This window comes from Gobio gobio (assembly GCF_949357685.1).
Source record: "Gobio gobio genome assembly, chromosome: 3".
Lineage (NCBI taxonomy): Eukaryota > Metazoa > Chordata > Actinopteri > Cypriniformes > Gobionidae > Gobio > Gobio gobio.
The window spans coordinates 63,530,287-63,547,288 of NC_137099.1; the positions used below are offsets into that span (position 1 = coordinate 63,530,287).

General features: G+C 42.7%; 1 protein-coding gene across 2 annotated transcripts; it reads right to left on the reverse strand.

The window, feature by feature from the left end:
- Window positions 1-1,409: 1,409 nt before the first annotated feature.
- LOC307123007 (B-cell receptor CD22-like) lies at window positions 1,410-14,973 on the reverse strand. Of its 2 annotated transcripts, none has more exons than XR_013816118.1 (14): window positions 14,870-14,972; window positions 14,702-14,786; window positions 14,585-14,615; window positions 14,389-14,466; window positions 10,686-10,752; window positions 10,234-10,590; window positions 9,896-10,144; window positions 9,550-9,807; window positions 9,174-9,422; window positions 9,016-9,088; window positions 5,994-6,058; window positions 2,600-2,636; window positions 2,368-2,439; window positions 1,410-2,213 (listed from the first exon to the last, which is right to left on the reverse strand). XR_013816118.1 is itself a non-coding variant. In XM_079811378.1 (14 exons), exons 3-13 carry the CDS (start codon window positions 14,609-14,611, stop codon window positions 2,169-2,171), a joined length of 1,512 nt encoding a protein of 503 aa, XP_079667504.1. In that variant the 5' UTR covers window positions 14,612-14,615; window positions 14,702-14,786; window positions 14,870-14,973; the 3' UTR covers window positions 1,415-2,032; window positions 2,159-2,168. The 2 variants fall into 2 exon arrangements, 1 of the variants encoding a protein (XP_079667504.1); XM_079811378.1 differs by lacking the exon at window positions 5,994-6,058 and having other exon boundaries at window positions 1,415-2,032; window positions 2,159-2,213; window positions 14,870-14,973.
- Window positions 14,974-17,002: the final 2,029 nt, after the last annotated feature.

Below are 17,002 nucleotides of genomic sequence, written 5' to 3' on the forward strand. Positions count from 1 at the left end.
TGGACCCTGTGACGTGGGCGGACCATGACCCTGTGGCGTGGGCGGACCTGGACCCTGTGGCGTGGGCGGACCATGACCCTGTGGCGTGGGCGGACCTGGACCCTGTGGCGTGGGTGGACCTGGACCCTGTGGCGTGGGCGGACCTGGACCCTGTGCCGTGGGAGGACCTGGACCCTGTGGCGTGGGAGGACCTGGACCCTGTGCCGTGGGAGGACCTGGACCCTGTGCCGTGGGAGGACCTGGACCCTCCGGAGCCGTGGATGGCCATGGCGGCAACGGCAGTTCGACAGGCCATGGCGGTAATGGCAGTTCGACAGGCCATGGCGGTAACGGCAGTTCAGTGGGCCACAGAGGCGTGGCCTTCATGTACCCCCCCCCCCCCCCCCCCCATTTTCTTGGGCGGGACAGCAGGCTTGTGGGCTGGAGCCTGGGCGTGGGCTGGAACCTGGGCTGGAATGTGGGCTGGAGCCTGGGCGTGGCCGTGGGCTGGAGCCTGGGCTGGAATGTGGGCTGGAGCCTGGGCGTGGGCTGGAGCCTGGGTTGGAATGTGGGCTGGAGCCTGGGCTGGAATGTGGGCTGGAGCCTGGGCGTGGCCGTGGGCTGGAGCCTGGGCTGGAATGTGGGCTGGAGCCTGGGCTGGAATGTGGGCTGGAGCCTGGGCTGGAATGTGGGCTGGAGCCTGGGCGTGGGCTGGAGCCTGGGCTGGAATGTGAGCTGGAGCCTGGGCTGGAATGTGGGCTGGAGCCTGGGCGTGGGCTGGAGCCTGGGCTGGAATGTGGGCTGGAGCCTGGGCTGGAATGTGGGCTGGAGCCAGGACGTGGGCTGGAGCCTGGGCGTGGCCCTGGGCTGGAGCCTGGGCTGGAATGTGGGCTGGAGCCTGGACGTGGCCGTGGGCTGGAGCCTGGACGTGGGCTGGAGCCTGGACTTGGCCGTGGGCTGGAGCCTGGACGTGGCCGTGGGCTGGAGCCTGGACGTGGGCTGGAGCCTGGACGTGGCCGTGGGCTGGAGCCTGGATGTGGCCGTGGGCTGGAGCCTGGACGTGGCTGTGGGCTGGAGCCTGGACGTGGCCGTGGGCTGGAGCCTGGACGTGGCTGTAGGCTGGAGCCTGGATGTGGCCGTGGGCTGGAGCCTGGACGTGACCGTGGGCTGGAGCCTGGGCGTGGCCGTGGGCTGGACCTGGACCCTCCGGAGCCGTGGATGGCCATGGCGGCAACGGCAGTTCGACAGGCCATGGCGGTAACGGCGGTTCAGCGGGCCACAGAGGCTTGGCCTTCATGTATCCCCCCCCCCAAATTTTCTTGGGCGGGACACCTTCCCTCTTGGGTCAATTTGACCCCCTTAGGAATGAATGGAATGTGAGGAATGCTTCAGTAAATTTTACCCCTAAAAATGATAACGTAAGTTGCTCTATATTAAGGACTTGTTTATTGAAATGTTGTTCAGAAAAACATCAAGATTGCGAGTGTAATTTTGTGTAGTATTATAATTATTATATTAATAATCTAGGCTAAATATTTTGTTTTTCTCTAGCAATCTCTCAATGTAATGCTCTTTAATATTTGTTATGCTGCTTTGCTGATGTTTTGAATGTCAGAAAAGTGTAAAATTGTACAACTAGAGCCTTATTTCTCTGCCTTTCATTGGAAACAATACTGATACTATGTACAATATGTAACTTTTTTTTGTTTAAAATTTACAAAATGTTTAATAAGCAAATGCATCATGAATCCATCTTCCAAAATGTGTTTTTGTTTAAGTGACATAGTGCACCCTTAAGGGTTAAAACATAAAAAAAAATCTAAATGAAATAAGCTTCATACATGATATAACGCAAAAAGAAAAATACACTTCAGTGATTACACAATGCTCCATCAATTCATTAACCTTTTGACAATTCATCTACAAAATTATCTTCAAATGACTTTAGTCATAAACTCCTGTCAATCATTCAGGGCTCCACCCCCAAAGAGATGCAAAAAAGCTATCATATATTTCCTGTGTGTTCAAAACACTACAGACTCTTCTTGTTAGCCTGATTAAGAAAGAAAGAAAGTGAAAACAGTAATGCAATATGTCAATAAAAGCATCAGGAACATTAACCCTTATGAAATGATAATAGTTTGGGTTTTCTCTCCATCTAGTGAGTATTCTTACGTACTGGAAGATTTTCATACACAGATGTTCCGTTTGGGTTCATAATCAACTTGATCAGCCTTTATGAATGAAGAGACAAATAAAAAACAGAACTGTGTTACTTAAATGTCCATATACTTAGTCAAAAGACAATTGATATTTTCTAACAGATATTGAGAAGCATTTAATTCCTTTTGGCTAAAGGTGTAGGAAATCCTCAGTTAAAACACTTACCATTACGTTCACATACACAAGATCATTCAATTCAACATCACACGCTTGTCGTCTGTCATGATGAAGAACCATCTTTGCCATTAAAGAAAAATCAGAATGGAAAGACTATAAATAATGTCTATAAACAACTCACTAGATAAAGTCACAACCACATTCAGACTTATTTAATCTTTTAGTTACCAGTTAATTTACCTGATCAGTAAACAACTGAAAATCACATTATTTTTCTCACCTGAGTCTCCTGTGCAGCATTTCTCTTTTTCATCCACCTGCATCCCGTTTAAAGACAATGATTTGACACAATTACAACCAATCAGAATGCATTTGATGTTTAATTCACAGTTATGATTTCGAACCAATGAGATTCCCTTTAAAGTTTTAAGAGTCGGTTTTGGTGCTAAGACAAAAGCTGAGATACACACCCAGAGGTGGGTAGAGTAGCCAAAATCTGTACTCAAGTAAAAGTACAAGTACTTACTGAAATATTTACTCAAGTAAAAGTAAAAGTAACAATCGTAATATTTACTTGAGTAAGAGTAAAAAAGTATTCGATGAGAAAACTACTCAAGTAGTTAGTTACTAGTTACTTTCGATCTGATTGATAAGAAGCGAAAACCCTGAATTTCAGGCTACTTGGAGAGCTTTCACACACCTCTCTGTAACTTACAATAAGGTTGTATTAGTTAACATTAGTTAATGTATTAGTTAACATGAACTAACCATGAACAACACCTCTGTTCAGCATTAGTTAATCTTTGTCAACGTTAGTTAATAAAAATCCAGCTGTTCATGGTTTATTCATGTTAGTTCACAGTGCATTGACTAATGTTAACAATATTTTAATAATGCATTAGTAAATGTTTAAATTAACATAAAGATAAATAAGTGCTTTATAAGTGCAGTTCATTATTAGTTCATGTTAACTAATGTACGCTAATGAACCTTATATATATATATATATATGTGTGTGTGTGTGTGTGTGTGTGTGTGCGTGTGTGTGTGTGTGTGTGTGATTAATGGTTAAACAGTGTAAATTAATGGTGTGCTGGGCAAACTAGAGCTCTTCTTAAAATATACTTTGTTCTTATATGTTTATATATAGGCTATTCTTTAGGGAGGAATAAAATACAATACCGTTTTTATTTGTATTTATTTTCTACACTTCAGACAGGTGTCTGTCCGGATTTGTGTATAAATGCAAGACGTCACATTAGGCTATTCAGTTTGTTTCGTTTTGTGAAGAAAAGGATATGTAAATGTGAAGATGAGAACGTTTGTTCGTGGACGTGTGTTGTTTGGAGGATTCAAGCGATTTCATTGCTTGCACAAGAGCGCATATGAGGAAAACACTCGGACAGTGTGTGAAATAGTATTATAATAAGGGAAAATTTCCCATAGTTACCAAAATGACCGTTAATAGTGTTCAAATATAGGCATCATTGTGACACTTACCGCTACATGTTCTTTTCAGGGTGGAATTATTGTATGCTGAGAGATGTCAGTTCGTTTTGGTGCACACAACATGCATCGCATTATGAAACTATTCTTTTTGACATCTTGGAGTGAAAACATAGACTGAACTTGAGGCCACGGGCAATCTGCCTCCCGTAGCTCACACACATCTTCCTCTGCTTCGGCCATCATCTTCCGACTAAACGCGCGCTAATTATAAGCGGGTGATGCGTAGCAACCTCTCGCGAAGCAGCCTCTCCAACGTTTCGCGAGACTTGCGAAAGTCATATTCACTTATTTTAAAATATATAATATAATTATTACCATTTGACAGTAGCGGAGGAACGCCACCGAATGTAACTAAGTAAAAGTACAGTTTTTTCACAAGAAATTTACTTGAGTAAGAGTAAAAGTACCCATCTTTAAATCTACTCTAAAAGTACAAGTTACCCAAAAAATTTACTCAAGTAAATGTAACGAAGTAAATGTAATTCGTTACTACCCACCTCTGTACACACCTCAGTAATTGAACAATAAAAGTCACTAATCTTGAGGAAAAGATCTCACAGAAACTGTGACAACACCCTGACAAACATTCCTCCCCCCTCCCCATTTTGCCCTCTCCTTGTCCTGGTTTCAAGTCACCAAATGCAGATATATCAGTGATGATGTATTTTGTAAATCTATTGTTTTATCCCTTTCATGTTTGATGTCTTTTTAAAGGTCTCAATGCGAATGGTAAAATGGTCTCAGTTTCACTACAGTCACTGGTAGTATTAGAAAGATTGGAAAACTAATGAGAATTCAGTTCTCCTTTGAGTAGTCTCTTCAAAGATATCTGATCCACTCCCCCAAAACCAGGTGGGGGTGTTGCAAATATTTACAAACCTTTTGTTCTAGTTGGAGTATTTAAGGCTGGATAATCTAACTCTCTGGGGGAATATTCTGTAGTCAGAACCCCCCGTGTGGTGCAAACTGCATGTAGATGTACCAGACATGATGACTCTTTTAAATTATTTTCCTATTGCTTTGCAATTGTGTTGTATGTTTTTACGCTGATCAGTTGTGTTCCATGGATTCTTGTTTACTTATTTACTTTTCCTGTCTGGCCAAAATAAATGTTAATCTTGATTTATCTTGTATGGTTCTGAAATCATTATTCTAGTATGGATCGATGTATACTCCTTTATTACCGCAAAATCTAGGGTTATGATAGATCACACCGATGACGGCACGACTGAAGCATGGAGCGCAGCGTGCGCGATATTCCGATTTCTGACTATCGCTGGGTTAGCAAGTTGTAGTCCGTGAATATTACTAAAATTACACTTTTTGTTGAGTGAGCATGTGCAACCACTTAAAGGTAAAATATTCACTCTACACCCTCTGACTAATTACAGAAGTAAACGTTTTGTGCCCGTGAGCTCGCGGATCCGGACGCGTCATGTCTCTCTGCGATTTAGGGTCTCTCGATGAACGAATATAAAAACTAGGAAGATACAAAGAAAATCAACGATCTAAATTAAATCGCAACTAATCGTAAAATCAGCTGATAAACTCTAAATGTAGCACACTTTATGGAGTCACTTAGAATTGGAGTCAGATAAAATTATTAATGGAGTCAGATTTAAAATGAGATATCAATAAATTAAGAGAACTTCACCGAAAGGCTGAAAAGGCTTACACGCAGAATTCCTTTTGACCAATTTATTAGTATCCGGTTTTTGGGCTAATGGATGGAGATTTACAAAGTGCAGTAATCTCAGATAACTTAATCCAGATATTTTAATCAGATCCACAAATTCGTTTGAAGAACCAGATAAGCCAGAGTTCAAATATCACACTCTAAAAAGAAATGTGTTAAAAATTACATATAGTGTGTGTGTGCTCAGGGACACGAGTTCACACTTACATATAATATATATAGATTAAATTTAAATGCATATTTGGCGTGCTGTCCGGGGGGAGGGCTTCGAGCTCGGAATTTGGCCTGAACCCAGAGTACCCCGTGTGTGTAAGTGGTTAGAAATAAAAGTGTGGAGAAGGGGGGGTGGAGGGATGCTGATAAACTGTCAGAAAACAGAGGTAAGACTGCTGCGTATATACATATATATATATATATATATATATATATATATATATATATATATATACATACATACATACATACACACCTCTATTGTTGATTAGCTGAGTGCTCTCCACTTGTGTCAATCATCTGAACATGCTCCTCCCGAACCTTGTTAATGAAACATAATTTAATAAATTCACACTTACATATCATTTATAGAGATACAATTTAAATGCGTATTTGGCGTGCTGTCCGGGGGGAGGGCTTTGAGCTCGGAATCTGGCCCGTACCTAGAGTACCTCCCCAAAGGCTAAAGAGCATAGGCCAGCCGCCTGGCTAAATCCCCCCCAAAGGAGTGCCGAGCTTGGCAGGTTGGCTGGTTGCTTGACCAGGAGAGCCTGTGAGAACGGCTTGCGGCGCCGGGTGGAATGGGCCGGCTGGCCCGGGAATGGGGAGCAGCTGTAATTTGGAACAACCAGTCAGGAGGGATCACACCGTTTCTTGATGGGAGCAATTTGTAGCATCATACGGGTGAGCTCTGCTGACCGATGGGCAAGGAACGGCGAGACCGGATGGAAAGAGAAAACAGGAAAAGAGAAATATGAGTACTCGACCGGGAGATTTCTTGCTGCGTCCGCTGGGAGACCAATGCTCGCTGGACAGAAGAGAGAAATTTAATTTTTTGGAAACTTTCCACTTTCCCGAATTTTTGGAAATGTTCCACTTTCCCGAATTTTTTGAAATTTCCACTTTACATGATTTTTGGAAACGTTCTACTTTCCTGAATTTTTGGAAACTTTCTCACTGCGTCCGCTGGGAGACCAATGCTCGCTGGACGGAAGAGAGAAACCAAAGTGCTCTACCGGGAAAGTTCTCACTGCATCCTCTGTGAGACCAATGCTCACTGGATGGAAAAATAAAACAGGAAGAGAGAAAACACGAGTGTTCAATATATCAGATTTCTCACTGCGTCCTCTGGGAGACCAATGCTTGCTGGATGGAAAAATAAAACAGGAAGAGAGAAAACACGAGTGTTCAATATATCAGATTTCTCACTGTGTCCTCTGTGAGACCAATGCTCACTGGATGGAAAAATAAAACAGGAAGAGAGAAAACACGAGTGTTCAATATATCAGATTTCTCACTGCGTCCTCTGGGAGACCAATGCTTGCTGGATGGAAAGAGAAAAAAGGAAAAGAGAAAATGTGAGAGCTCAACCGGGAGATTTCTTAATGCGTCCGCTGGGAAACCAATGCTTGCTGGACGGAAGAGAGAACTACGAGTGCTCTACTGGGATATTTCTTACTGCATCCGCTGTGAGACCCAATGCTTGCTAGATGGAAGAGAGAGAAACCTAATTGCTCTACCAGGAGAGTTCTCACTGAATCCACTGGGAGACCAACCCAGAGAGTTTTAATCGATTAGGGTTTGGTGGGCTTTTTTATTGTGGAACCGGTTGGTCCTGATATAGCTTTGAAAAGCATCTGAGGATCATCTTCCGAGAGCTTGGATCTTCTGTTGGGAGAGGCCTTTTTGGGATGCTGAGGTTGCCGCCCGATACGGAAAGAGTGGCTTGAGAAATTCTTTGCTGGGACGCCTGACTGTTGGAGAACGGATTTGAGGTGTTTCTAGAACCAAAAGCGTGTCACAGGTTTGTTGGATTCATCTGTGAACAGGGGTTCCAGGGGAGATTCAACCTGAGAACTTCTCCATTGAAGATATGCCAGAACGGACTGGTAATGGTTGGATTGGCGATGAGAGGTTAAAAATGTAGATAAAATGACCTTTCTTACTTTGCCTAATCAAATATGAAACTGTTTCCCCATCTAGTACTGATAAGTCTGAGATGGTGGGGTGGATTTTTGGGTCGAATTTGGAAGTGATAGCGAGTTCTGATCATCTAAGAACTGTGAGGATATGTGCAGGATTATTACAAATCATCTAGTAGGAGAATGAGGTGGGGAATGGTGTGATTGTTCGACAAAATTCAGCAAACGGCTTCTGATAGCATGTTGAATATTTTAGGGCTGCTTTTGCATCCGAAAGTTAAGAGCACTGTGAAATAGTATTTCCCGAGCCAGCGAACTCCGAAAAGGTGCCATGAATCTGGATGGATAGGCATTACTTTGAAAGCAGATGTGATGTCGATTTTGGCAAGCCCAGCACCCTAACCTAGCCTGGTTAAAACCAGACCATTCTCAGTAGTAACTGAGTTATGGTCTGGCAAAGCTTCATTGACAAAAAGCCCACCTCAACGTTTCTAATTGGTGCCGCGATTTCTAGGGTTTAGAAATGGGTTTGAATGGGGTCTTTGCCAGACTACTTGCAGAGCAAATCTAAATTTGCCGGAAGTTGTCTGGGTTTTCCCAGGCTAGCCCTAATCTGCAATTTTAATCATATCGTTTGCCTGAACCATGTCGTGGTATTTGAGCGAAAATTAGTAGAGAGGGATCAAGATGTTTATACTATTGGGAACGGGGAATTGTGCGGGGCTGACAGATTTAATATTAGTTTTTTTTTTTTGTTTTTTTACTACCCGAGAATTTTCTTGTAGCCACTCCAATGGGGCTGATACGAAACACGTTAAATGGAGGATTATCTAATGGGACGATCATGAGGCCTGACTCAACTTCTTTTTTGATCAGGTTGTCTATGCCTTTAGGTTCTATGTGGGCGGATTGAAGATTATTACAGATGGTGTAATGGGAGAGCGGGCATTCTACGCCAGGTTTAAAGACGTTTTAGTTCAAAGTCCAGGCACAAAATATTTACAGGAGTCGATAAGTAAATTATAATTTTTTTTTTTCCATACAATACGCGCATGGGCACCTCGACAGAAAATACAAATGTGCAAGAACCAGCAGCGCTGTCTGATACATTTACCAGAATTCAAATGTTTGCAGGTAGTGTACGTGTAGAAATTCCCTCCTCCATAGGACAGCGCGAGACTGTGGGGGAAAGCTGAACAGATGACTTCGGTAAAAAAGCAATTGAAAACTCGGAAAATGAAAGAATGCGGGATGAATGTGTGTTTGTGTTTTTAAGGGTAACGTTAGCATGAATTCTCAACCTTCTGACTCAGTCACTCACATTCACACACATAGTAGTAAAGACACATATCCTACCAAATCAGCATCATGATGATCACTGCAGCTCCACAAACCACTCCAATGGATATATATAATATCACCGGACGTCCTAAAACCAATACAAACGAATAAAACATCAGAAAAAAATTACTTGCTTCACTTTTAGAGTAAAGTAAATTTATGAGCTGCTATACCTTTAACAGTCACAGTTACAGCGTCTGATCTCTGAGATCCATGTTGATTGTGAGCCTGACAGTAGAAGCGTCCACTCTGTAGTGCACTGAAACTCTGTCCAGATCCAACAGCTGAGGTTTCATTCTCCTTAAACCAGCTGAAGTTCAGAGCAGGAGGGTTTGAATCACTGCTGCAGCTCAGAGTCACTGAATCTCCCTCCACTATTACACCAGATCCACTCATCAACACTGAGACGCCCCTGGGTGGGTCTGAAAAGGACAAATGAAAGTGTATATGTTTTTATATATGTATTTGTATTATATTTTATATATGTTTTGTGATTGTAAATCCATTCATTTGATGGTTACTACGTGTACTGAACCATCATTAACTCACACATGATGTTTAGAGTTACAACATCAGAGTATTTCTCTCCATGTTCATTGATGGATCTGCACTTGTATTCTCCACTGTCATCAGACCTGATCTTTGAGATGCTGTAGATTCTTCCAGATCCTACAATCGTTCCTCCTTTAAACCAGCTGAAGTTCAGAGCAGGAGGGTTTGAATCACTGCTGCAGCTCAGAGTCACTGAATCTCCCTCCACTATTACACCAGATGGACTGATGGACACTGAGACATTCTTTGGAGGGTCTAAAAAGGACAAAAAATGAAAGCCGTAAATCATCTCATTCAAACACAATCTCCAATTTTTAAAAAGAACAAATTAATCTGTACTGACACATGACATTGAGATGAAGATCAGGAGAGATGTGATGGTGTCCGTGTACAGCACAGCTATATCTGCCTGCATCCTCTCTTCTGACTGACTGCAGCAGGAGTTCATTGTTTCTGTCTCTTCTCTCAGTTAATGGCTGTGAGTTTCTGGACCAGATGAATGTTGCTCTGTCAGTCAGAGTGCAGCTGCTTTTACATGTCAGACGGACTGAATCTCCCTCTGTCACTCTCTCAGGAGACTCCACCTGAAGATCTGAACACAACACACACATTATATCTAGTGCTGCTGTCATACACTGATTATTATTCAACATAATGCACAGAACAAGAGATAAACCTCACCAAACTCATCTGTGACAGTAAGAGTCACTCCTGGTTTACCAACCCATTTCACACCAGCTTTATCAGTGATGAATCTGAAATAGTACTCGTGTGAATCCTTCAGTGTCACATGACTCAGTCTGACAGTGCAGTTCTGCTGTTTATCTCCCAGATACTGAAGCCTCTGACTGTATTCAGGGTCATTAGACAGATCTGGAAGCTCATCATTAACTTTTACCAGTGTTTTTGTCCAGAACACTTTCTTGATCTGATGTCCAGTAGGGTATGTATAAGTGCAGTTCATTATCACTGTTGAGTTCTTTAGTGCACAGATGTGTGAAGGACTGTAACTCACTTCCTCTTTCTGACTATAAACCCCTAAAAAGTTCACACTAGACAAATTAGCAGCAGCTTGTGCATAAATGCACTACGCAAAACTTCCTGAGCATTTCTGAAGTGTTGCATTGACTCACCGTGAATCATGAGCAGAACGATCAGAGGAAGAGGAGGAGCCATTCTGGCTGACGTCACTATCAACACCTACAACAAATGTACAGTGGATTATTTTTCAGCTTTAATGTCAGCATAAAACATAATAAATACTAATTTATTTATTCAAGAAAATGACAGCAACAGTAATTTTTGCACTACATGAGTTTGTAACTTGTAAGCGTCTTTCCTCGCCCCCTTTTGATTGATAGCACATCATAGGCAGTAGAATGCTGCCAGAATGATGGCCTTTATTTTCATACTGAAAAAAAAAAAATATTATAAAGCATTATAATATTAGTTGACTTTTGTATTAGTGCACTGCTAATGTTTATAGTAAATACTGAGGCTAGTTGTTACTCTCTGGTGAATATTTCTCATGGCAGGTTTATTTTTTAAAAGCCACTTCCTGTATAGAGACACACTTTAATATATAAGTTTTGGATATAAGTGGATTTTTATCGAGGTGTTCGTGACCAACATACAAAACACTGCGAAAGAAAACATATTTGTGCTTATTGGACTTTTTATTTTCAACCATATAGTTACTGAGACACAGCCCTGTGACAACTAGCCCCAACCAATCTCCCATAAATCCCCCAAACTTAAGATATCTGACAGAACATTTATAAAATCCTGCTCTTACCCGTTTCACCAACACCCGTGACCAGTGACAGCACTACAAATGATCAGGCTGGGACCAGTATGGGCATATTCACACTGATTGACATGTGATTAACACATTATATTTTAATATGAGCCTATGACACCTCAGCTAGTGCAGATCGAGCAGAAGAAGAGTCTTAGCTGATGACATTAGAGTAAAGGCATTAAAGTTAAATTGAGAGACACTTTACATCAATCAAAGAGAAAACAGGACCCCCACCTGTCCCAACCTTATCTCCCCTCCCTGCTGAGTCCTCACCCCGCTCACCCTCTCTTTCTCAGGGACCACACAATCATGCAAATCTCACAGATACTGCAAGCTGTTTCTGTAAGGTAAATATAAATACTTTTGGTGCGATCTAGGTCCGAATAAAGAAAACAATGCTTGTTCTCCGGGTGTGGGAGATGCTCATAGAGATCTTTTGATAAACATTTGCTGTCATCCCCTTCAGATAGGTGTGACCATTTGGGCACGAGAAAAGTTCAACCCAAAAGCTTCATAAATATTTGGGTGCTGAATGTTTATTGTTCTTTTGTTCTGGTGGAGTATTTAAAGGGAATTGGCAAACCACTCAAGGAAGCATCTGTAACCAGAACTTCCCACACTGTTGCTGTGTGTCTCTATTGCCAGGTATGCAACTATTCTTATATTATTTTATAATTGGGTTTTCTATTATATGCTGCTCAAGTTTTGTATGATGGATTATGTTTAATTCCTTAATTTGACATTTTTACCTGGTTAAAATAAACTTTCATCTTGATTTATCTTGTATGGTTCCGAAATCATTATTCTAGTATGGATCGATGTATACTCCTTTATTACCGCAAAATCTAGGGTTATGATAGATCACAACGATGACGGCACGACTGAAGCATGGAGCGCAGCGTGCGCGATATTCCGATTCCTGACTATCGCTGGGTTGGCAAGTTGTAGTCCGTGAATATTACTAAAATTACACTTTTTGTTGAGTGAGCATGTGCAACCACTTAAAGGTAAAATATTCACTCTGCACCCACTGACTAATTACAGAACTATTCATTTTGTGCTCGTGAGCGCGCAAACCGGACGCGTCTGTCTCTCTGCGATATTGGGTCTCTCGATGAACGAATATGAAAACTAGGAAGATACAAAGATAATCAACGATCTAAATTAAATCACAAATTAATCATATGATCAGCAAATGTAACTAATTTGAGGAAATCACGTATATAATTGGAGTCAGATTAAATCATTCATGGAGTCAGATAGTTAAGTTGGATCTTCATATTTTAATATCTTAAAGTGATTTTTACAGAAGTGCCAGAAAAGACATACACGCAGAAGTCCTTCAACCAGCCGCTGGATGTCGTCATTGAACTAGCGGGTGGAGCTTACAAATCTGAACAATTGCTATACACAATGTGGACGTCAATGATTTCAGATCAGATTCCATTCGGATACACAAATAATCGGATTTGGACTGATAGTGTGATATGAGCCTGTCATTGAGATTGTTGAGTATACAAATGTTGTGTTCTTTCATGGAACCAGGGCTGCCTCCACGACTTTCGTGACAGGTACAGTCAATCGCTGCAAACCATTCTCGGGAACAGATGCATTTGAAAAGGATTTCATATCGGCTGGAGGGACCGGATTCATTGCATCCTTCGCCAGTAGGACTGAGATTTCTGGCCGTAAGACAGGAGCAACCTTGATCATCACAGAGGTGAACTGAATGCCCCTAAACTTGGTGGGATGCTGGGCAAATGGAATCACATAGACAAGTCTGATGGTACGAATGAGCCAGCGAGGCAGGTTGGGAAGAGTTAGCCAGACTCCCAGTGACTGTACAAGCGGGCATGGAGGGACCAAAAAAATTTACCTGAAGTTGGGTTGCGAGGTGGAGGGCAGGAACCCGACCTAGAAGGCACAGTGTCCACGGCTGGGCAGGGGGTGTGTGAGAAAGAATATCATCCTCGAACCGCATGCGATAGGAGAGGGGGATGAGAGTGGCAAGGCATAGTGTTGCACACTGCTATCCATGCTCTCGTGGGACCCAGAGATAGTGGAAACTGGTCTTTTATTGATAATTTGGATACCATCTCTGGGTCTCCCATCTCAGGGCCACTTGCTTTTGAGTTTTCTGCATGGTTTGGCGGGGGCCTGGGTGGCCTGCACTGCACTCTTTGGCCACCCCACCATCAAGGGTAGTGAGGGGAAGGAGGCATCAGACCTTTTTCAGGCAGAAACAGATTCCATGATCTGGTAACCTCTTCATGCACTTCTGGGAAGAACAGCACTGGAGCGGGGTGCTGAGAACCAGCACAGGCCGCCCTGAGATACCAATTATCGATGGGATATGGAACTGTAATGCAGTCAAGACCTGCTGGAACTGCTTTAGCCATGTGCTTCCCTGAACATAATTGCACAACTTAGAGCATTCGTCAACCAATTGGATTCAAGCATTCAACAGCCCTGTAGTATAAACTAATTTATTGAATGAAATATGAATTCATAATGTTAAAAATTAAAAGTGCAACATTTGTATTCCTACACTGAGCATAGGTTTACAGTGACACAAACAACAACAACACAAATCTAATTGATAAACAATTAGCATTAATTATAAGCAATTATAATCAAACAAGTCACAATGCATAAAGCAAAAATATAATATTCATGATGGTATTAATATGCCAGCCACAAGCCTTTGACTTCCATTTATCCGTTGTCACATTTTTTCCATTTTTCAAAATACTCCAATAAATCATCATCAGACTCTCCTGTCAATCATCCAAGGCTCCACTCACAGTCACATATGTAGACTGTAAAATATTTTGGTTAGCCATCGTCCACTACAGCATTTTTCTATTAGCCTGAGACAAAAATGTGATCCATTTACAAAGTTTAACCATTTTGAAATGTTTAAAAGGCACATATCATAGTCAGTCTCCAGTGATGTCAAGAGAAGACTAACAGAGTTGGACAACAAAACTAGCTTTGAAATTAGGGTAGGCTAGAAGAAAATGAGGAACACTTACCACCACATTCTCATACACATATGAGATCTGCTTATGATCAGAGTTCATGCTTATGGCGTCAGAATTGTTTGTGGGGGACTGAGAGGAAGAAAAAATAAGGAAATATGAGAAGTCCAGGAGTGCTACGATCAGTTCAGTTCATGTTCAGTTTGGCAAACCCTGTATTTGAGCCCATACTGTAGCGAAAAAGACTGACCTTGGACTGCAGTTTCTTCCTGCTCATATAGCTGCTTGAAAAGAAAACTTATTATATTAAAACAACATAATATTAAACTACTTAACTAAACATAAATTATAAATTTTAGACTCTTACCAGGTTATAAGAGCAATGATGACAGCAGCTACAACTCCACAAAGTGATACTACAACTGCTGTATGACTTGTCTTCCAATATTGTACTGGGACAAGAGGAAAAATAAAGAGAAACTGATTAGTTTACCTCCATTTAAAAAGAGCAATACAAGTACACGAATCGTTCTACCTTTAACAGTGACTGAAAAAGACACTGATCTCTGATCAGCCCACTCTGTAGTGCACTGAAACTCTGTCCAGATCCAACAGCTGAGGTTTCATTCTCCTTAAACCAGCTGAAGTTCAGAGCAGGAGGGTTTGAATCACTGCTGCAGTTCAGAGTCCCTGAATCATTACATAATATTACGTAATAATCGTAATATTTGAACTTAAATGAACTGCTTGTGTTTAAAGAATGATGCAATACTCACACGTGACATTGAGATGAACATCAGGAGAGATGTACTGGTGTCCGTGTACAGCACAGCTATATCTGCCTGCATCCTCTCTTCTGACTGACTGCAGCAGGAGTTCATTGTTTCTGTCTCTTCTCTCAGTTAATGGCTGTGAGTTTCTGGACCAGATGAATGTTGCTCTGTCAGTCAGAGTGCAGCTGCTTTTACATGTCAGACGGACTGAATCTCCCTCTGTCACTCTCTCAGGAGACTCCACCTGAAGATCTGAACACAACACGCACATTATATCTAGTGTTGCTGTCGTACACTGATTATCCTGATTTACCAATCCATCTTCCATCAGGCTGATCAGTTGTGAATCTGAAATAGTACTCGTGTGAATCCTTCAGTGTCACATGACTCAGTCTGATTGTGCAGTTCTGCTGTTGATCTCCCAGATACTGAAGCCTCTGACTGTATTCGGTGTCATTAGACAGATCTGAAAACTCTTCTGTGTCCTTTTTATCTTTTGTTTTGGCCCAAAAAACGTTCTTGATCTGATGTCCAGTAGGGTATGTATAAGTGCAGTTCATTATCACGGTTGAGTCCTTTAGTGCACAGATGTATGAAGGACTGTAACTCACATGCCAATTAGCACTAGAAACCCCTGAAACACAGAATTCATCCTGAACAAGTTTTGTGCAAATGTGGAACTTTTTTTTCATCCATTCCCTTTTTTTGTGAATGGATGTTCAAAGAAAGCATAATGCAAAATCTTACAAAAAGTGTTGCTGTAAAATCAGTGACTAACCATGAATCATGAGCAGAAACATCAGAGGAAGAGGAGGAGCCATTCTGACTGATGTCACCATAGCAACACCTACAACAAATGTACAGTGACTTATCTCAACCATCGTGATTCAGAAGTATACTTTATTTAAACCTTGTTTTTATGTCCTTTTGAAATGTTTTATAAGAAGACATATACATTTTTAGAGTAGTTTACTGTCTGTTTAGATGCTGTTGTATATTAAAGAAGTGTTTATTATATGCAATTATGCCTTGTCGATAGATGTTTTGCTTATCCGACTATATTACATGTTTCCTTTTGTTTCCCTTTCTCGTTTGTTTGGACTTATATATTTTTCAAGTTTCCTGTATTGTTGTCCACCCTGGTTCCCTGCTCTACCGGCTCTGCCCTGGTTCCCTTCTCTACCGGCTCTGCCCTGGTCCCCTGCTCTACCGGCTCTGCCCTGGTCCCCTGCTCTGCCGGCTTCACCCTGGTTCCCTGCTCTACCAGCTCTGCCCTGGTTCCCTGCTCTACCGGCTCCACCCTGGTTCCCTGCTCTACCGGCTCCACCCTGGTTCCCTGCTCTACCGGCTCTGCCCTGGTTCCCTGCTCTACCGGCTCCACCCTGGTTCCCTGCTCTACCGGCTCCACCCTGGTTCCCTGCTCTACCGGCTCTGCCCTGGTTCCCTGCTCTACCGGCTTCACCCTGGTTCCCTGCTCTACCAGCTCTGCCCTGGTTCCCTGCTCTACCGGCTCCACCCTGGTTCCCTGCTCTACCAGCTCCACCCTGGTTCCCTGCTCTACCGGCTCTGCCCTGGTTCCCTGCTCTGCCGGCTCCACCCTAGTTCCCTGCTCTACCGGCTCTGCCCTGGTCCCCTGCTCTACCGGCTCCACCCTAGTTCCCTGCTCTACCGGTTCTGCCCTGGTTCCCTGCTCTGTCTGCTCCACCCTGGTTCCCTGCTCTACCAGCTCTGCCCTCATTCTTTGCTCTGCCGGCTGTACCCAGGTTCCCTGCTCTGCCGGCTTCGCCCTTTTCTGCCGGCTCTGCCCTGGTCCCCTGCTCTGCCGGCTTCACCCAGGTCCCCTGCTCTGCCGGCTTCACCCAGGTTCCCTGCTCTGCCGGCTTCGCCCTTTTCTG

Excerpts from the sequence above, each read along its gene's own strand:
- LOC307123007 (XM_079811378.1), bottom strand. The coding sequence starts at position 14,611 with ATGAGCAGGAAGAAACTGCAGTCCAAG. Across the intron at positions 10,753-14,388 it reads ATGTGTATGAGAATGTGGTG|GTGTTGATAGTGACGTCAGC; the intron begins GTAAGTGTTCCT and ends CATTTGTTGTAG. Across the intron at positions 9,808-9,895 it reads TCTTCATCTCAATGTCATGT|ACCCTCCAAAGAATGTCTCA; the intron begins GTCAGTACAGAT and ends TGTCCTTTTTAG.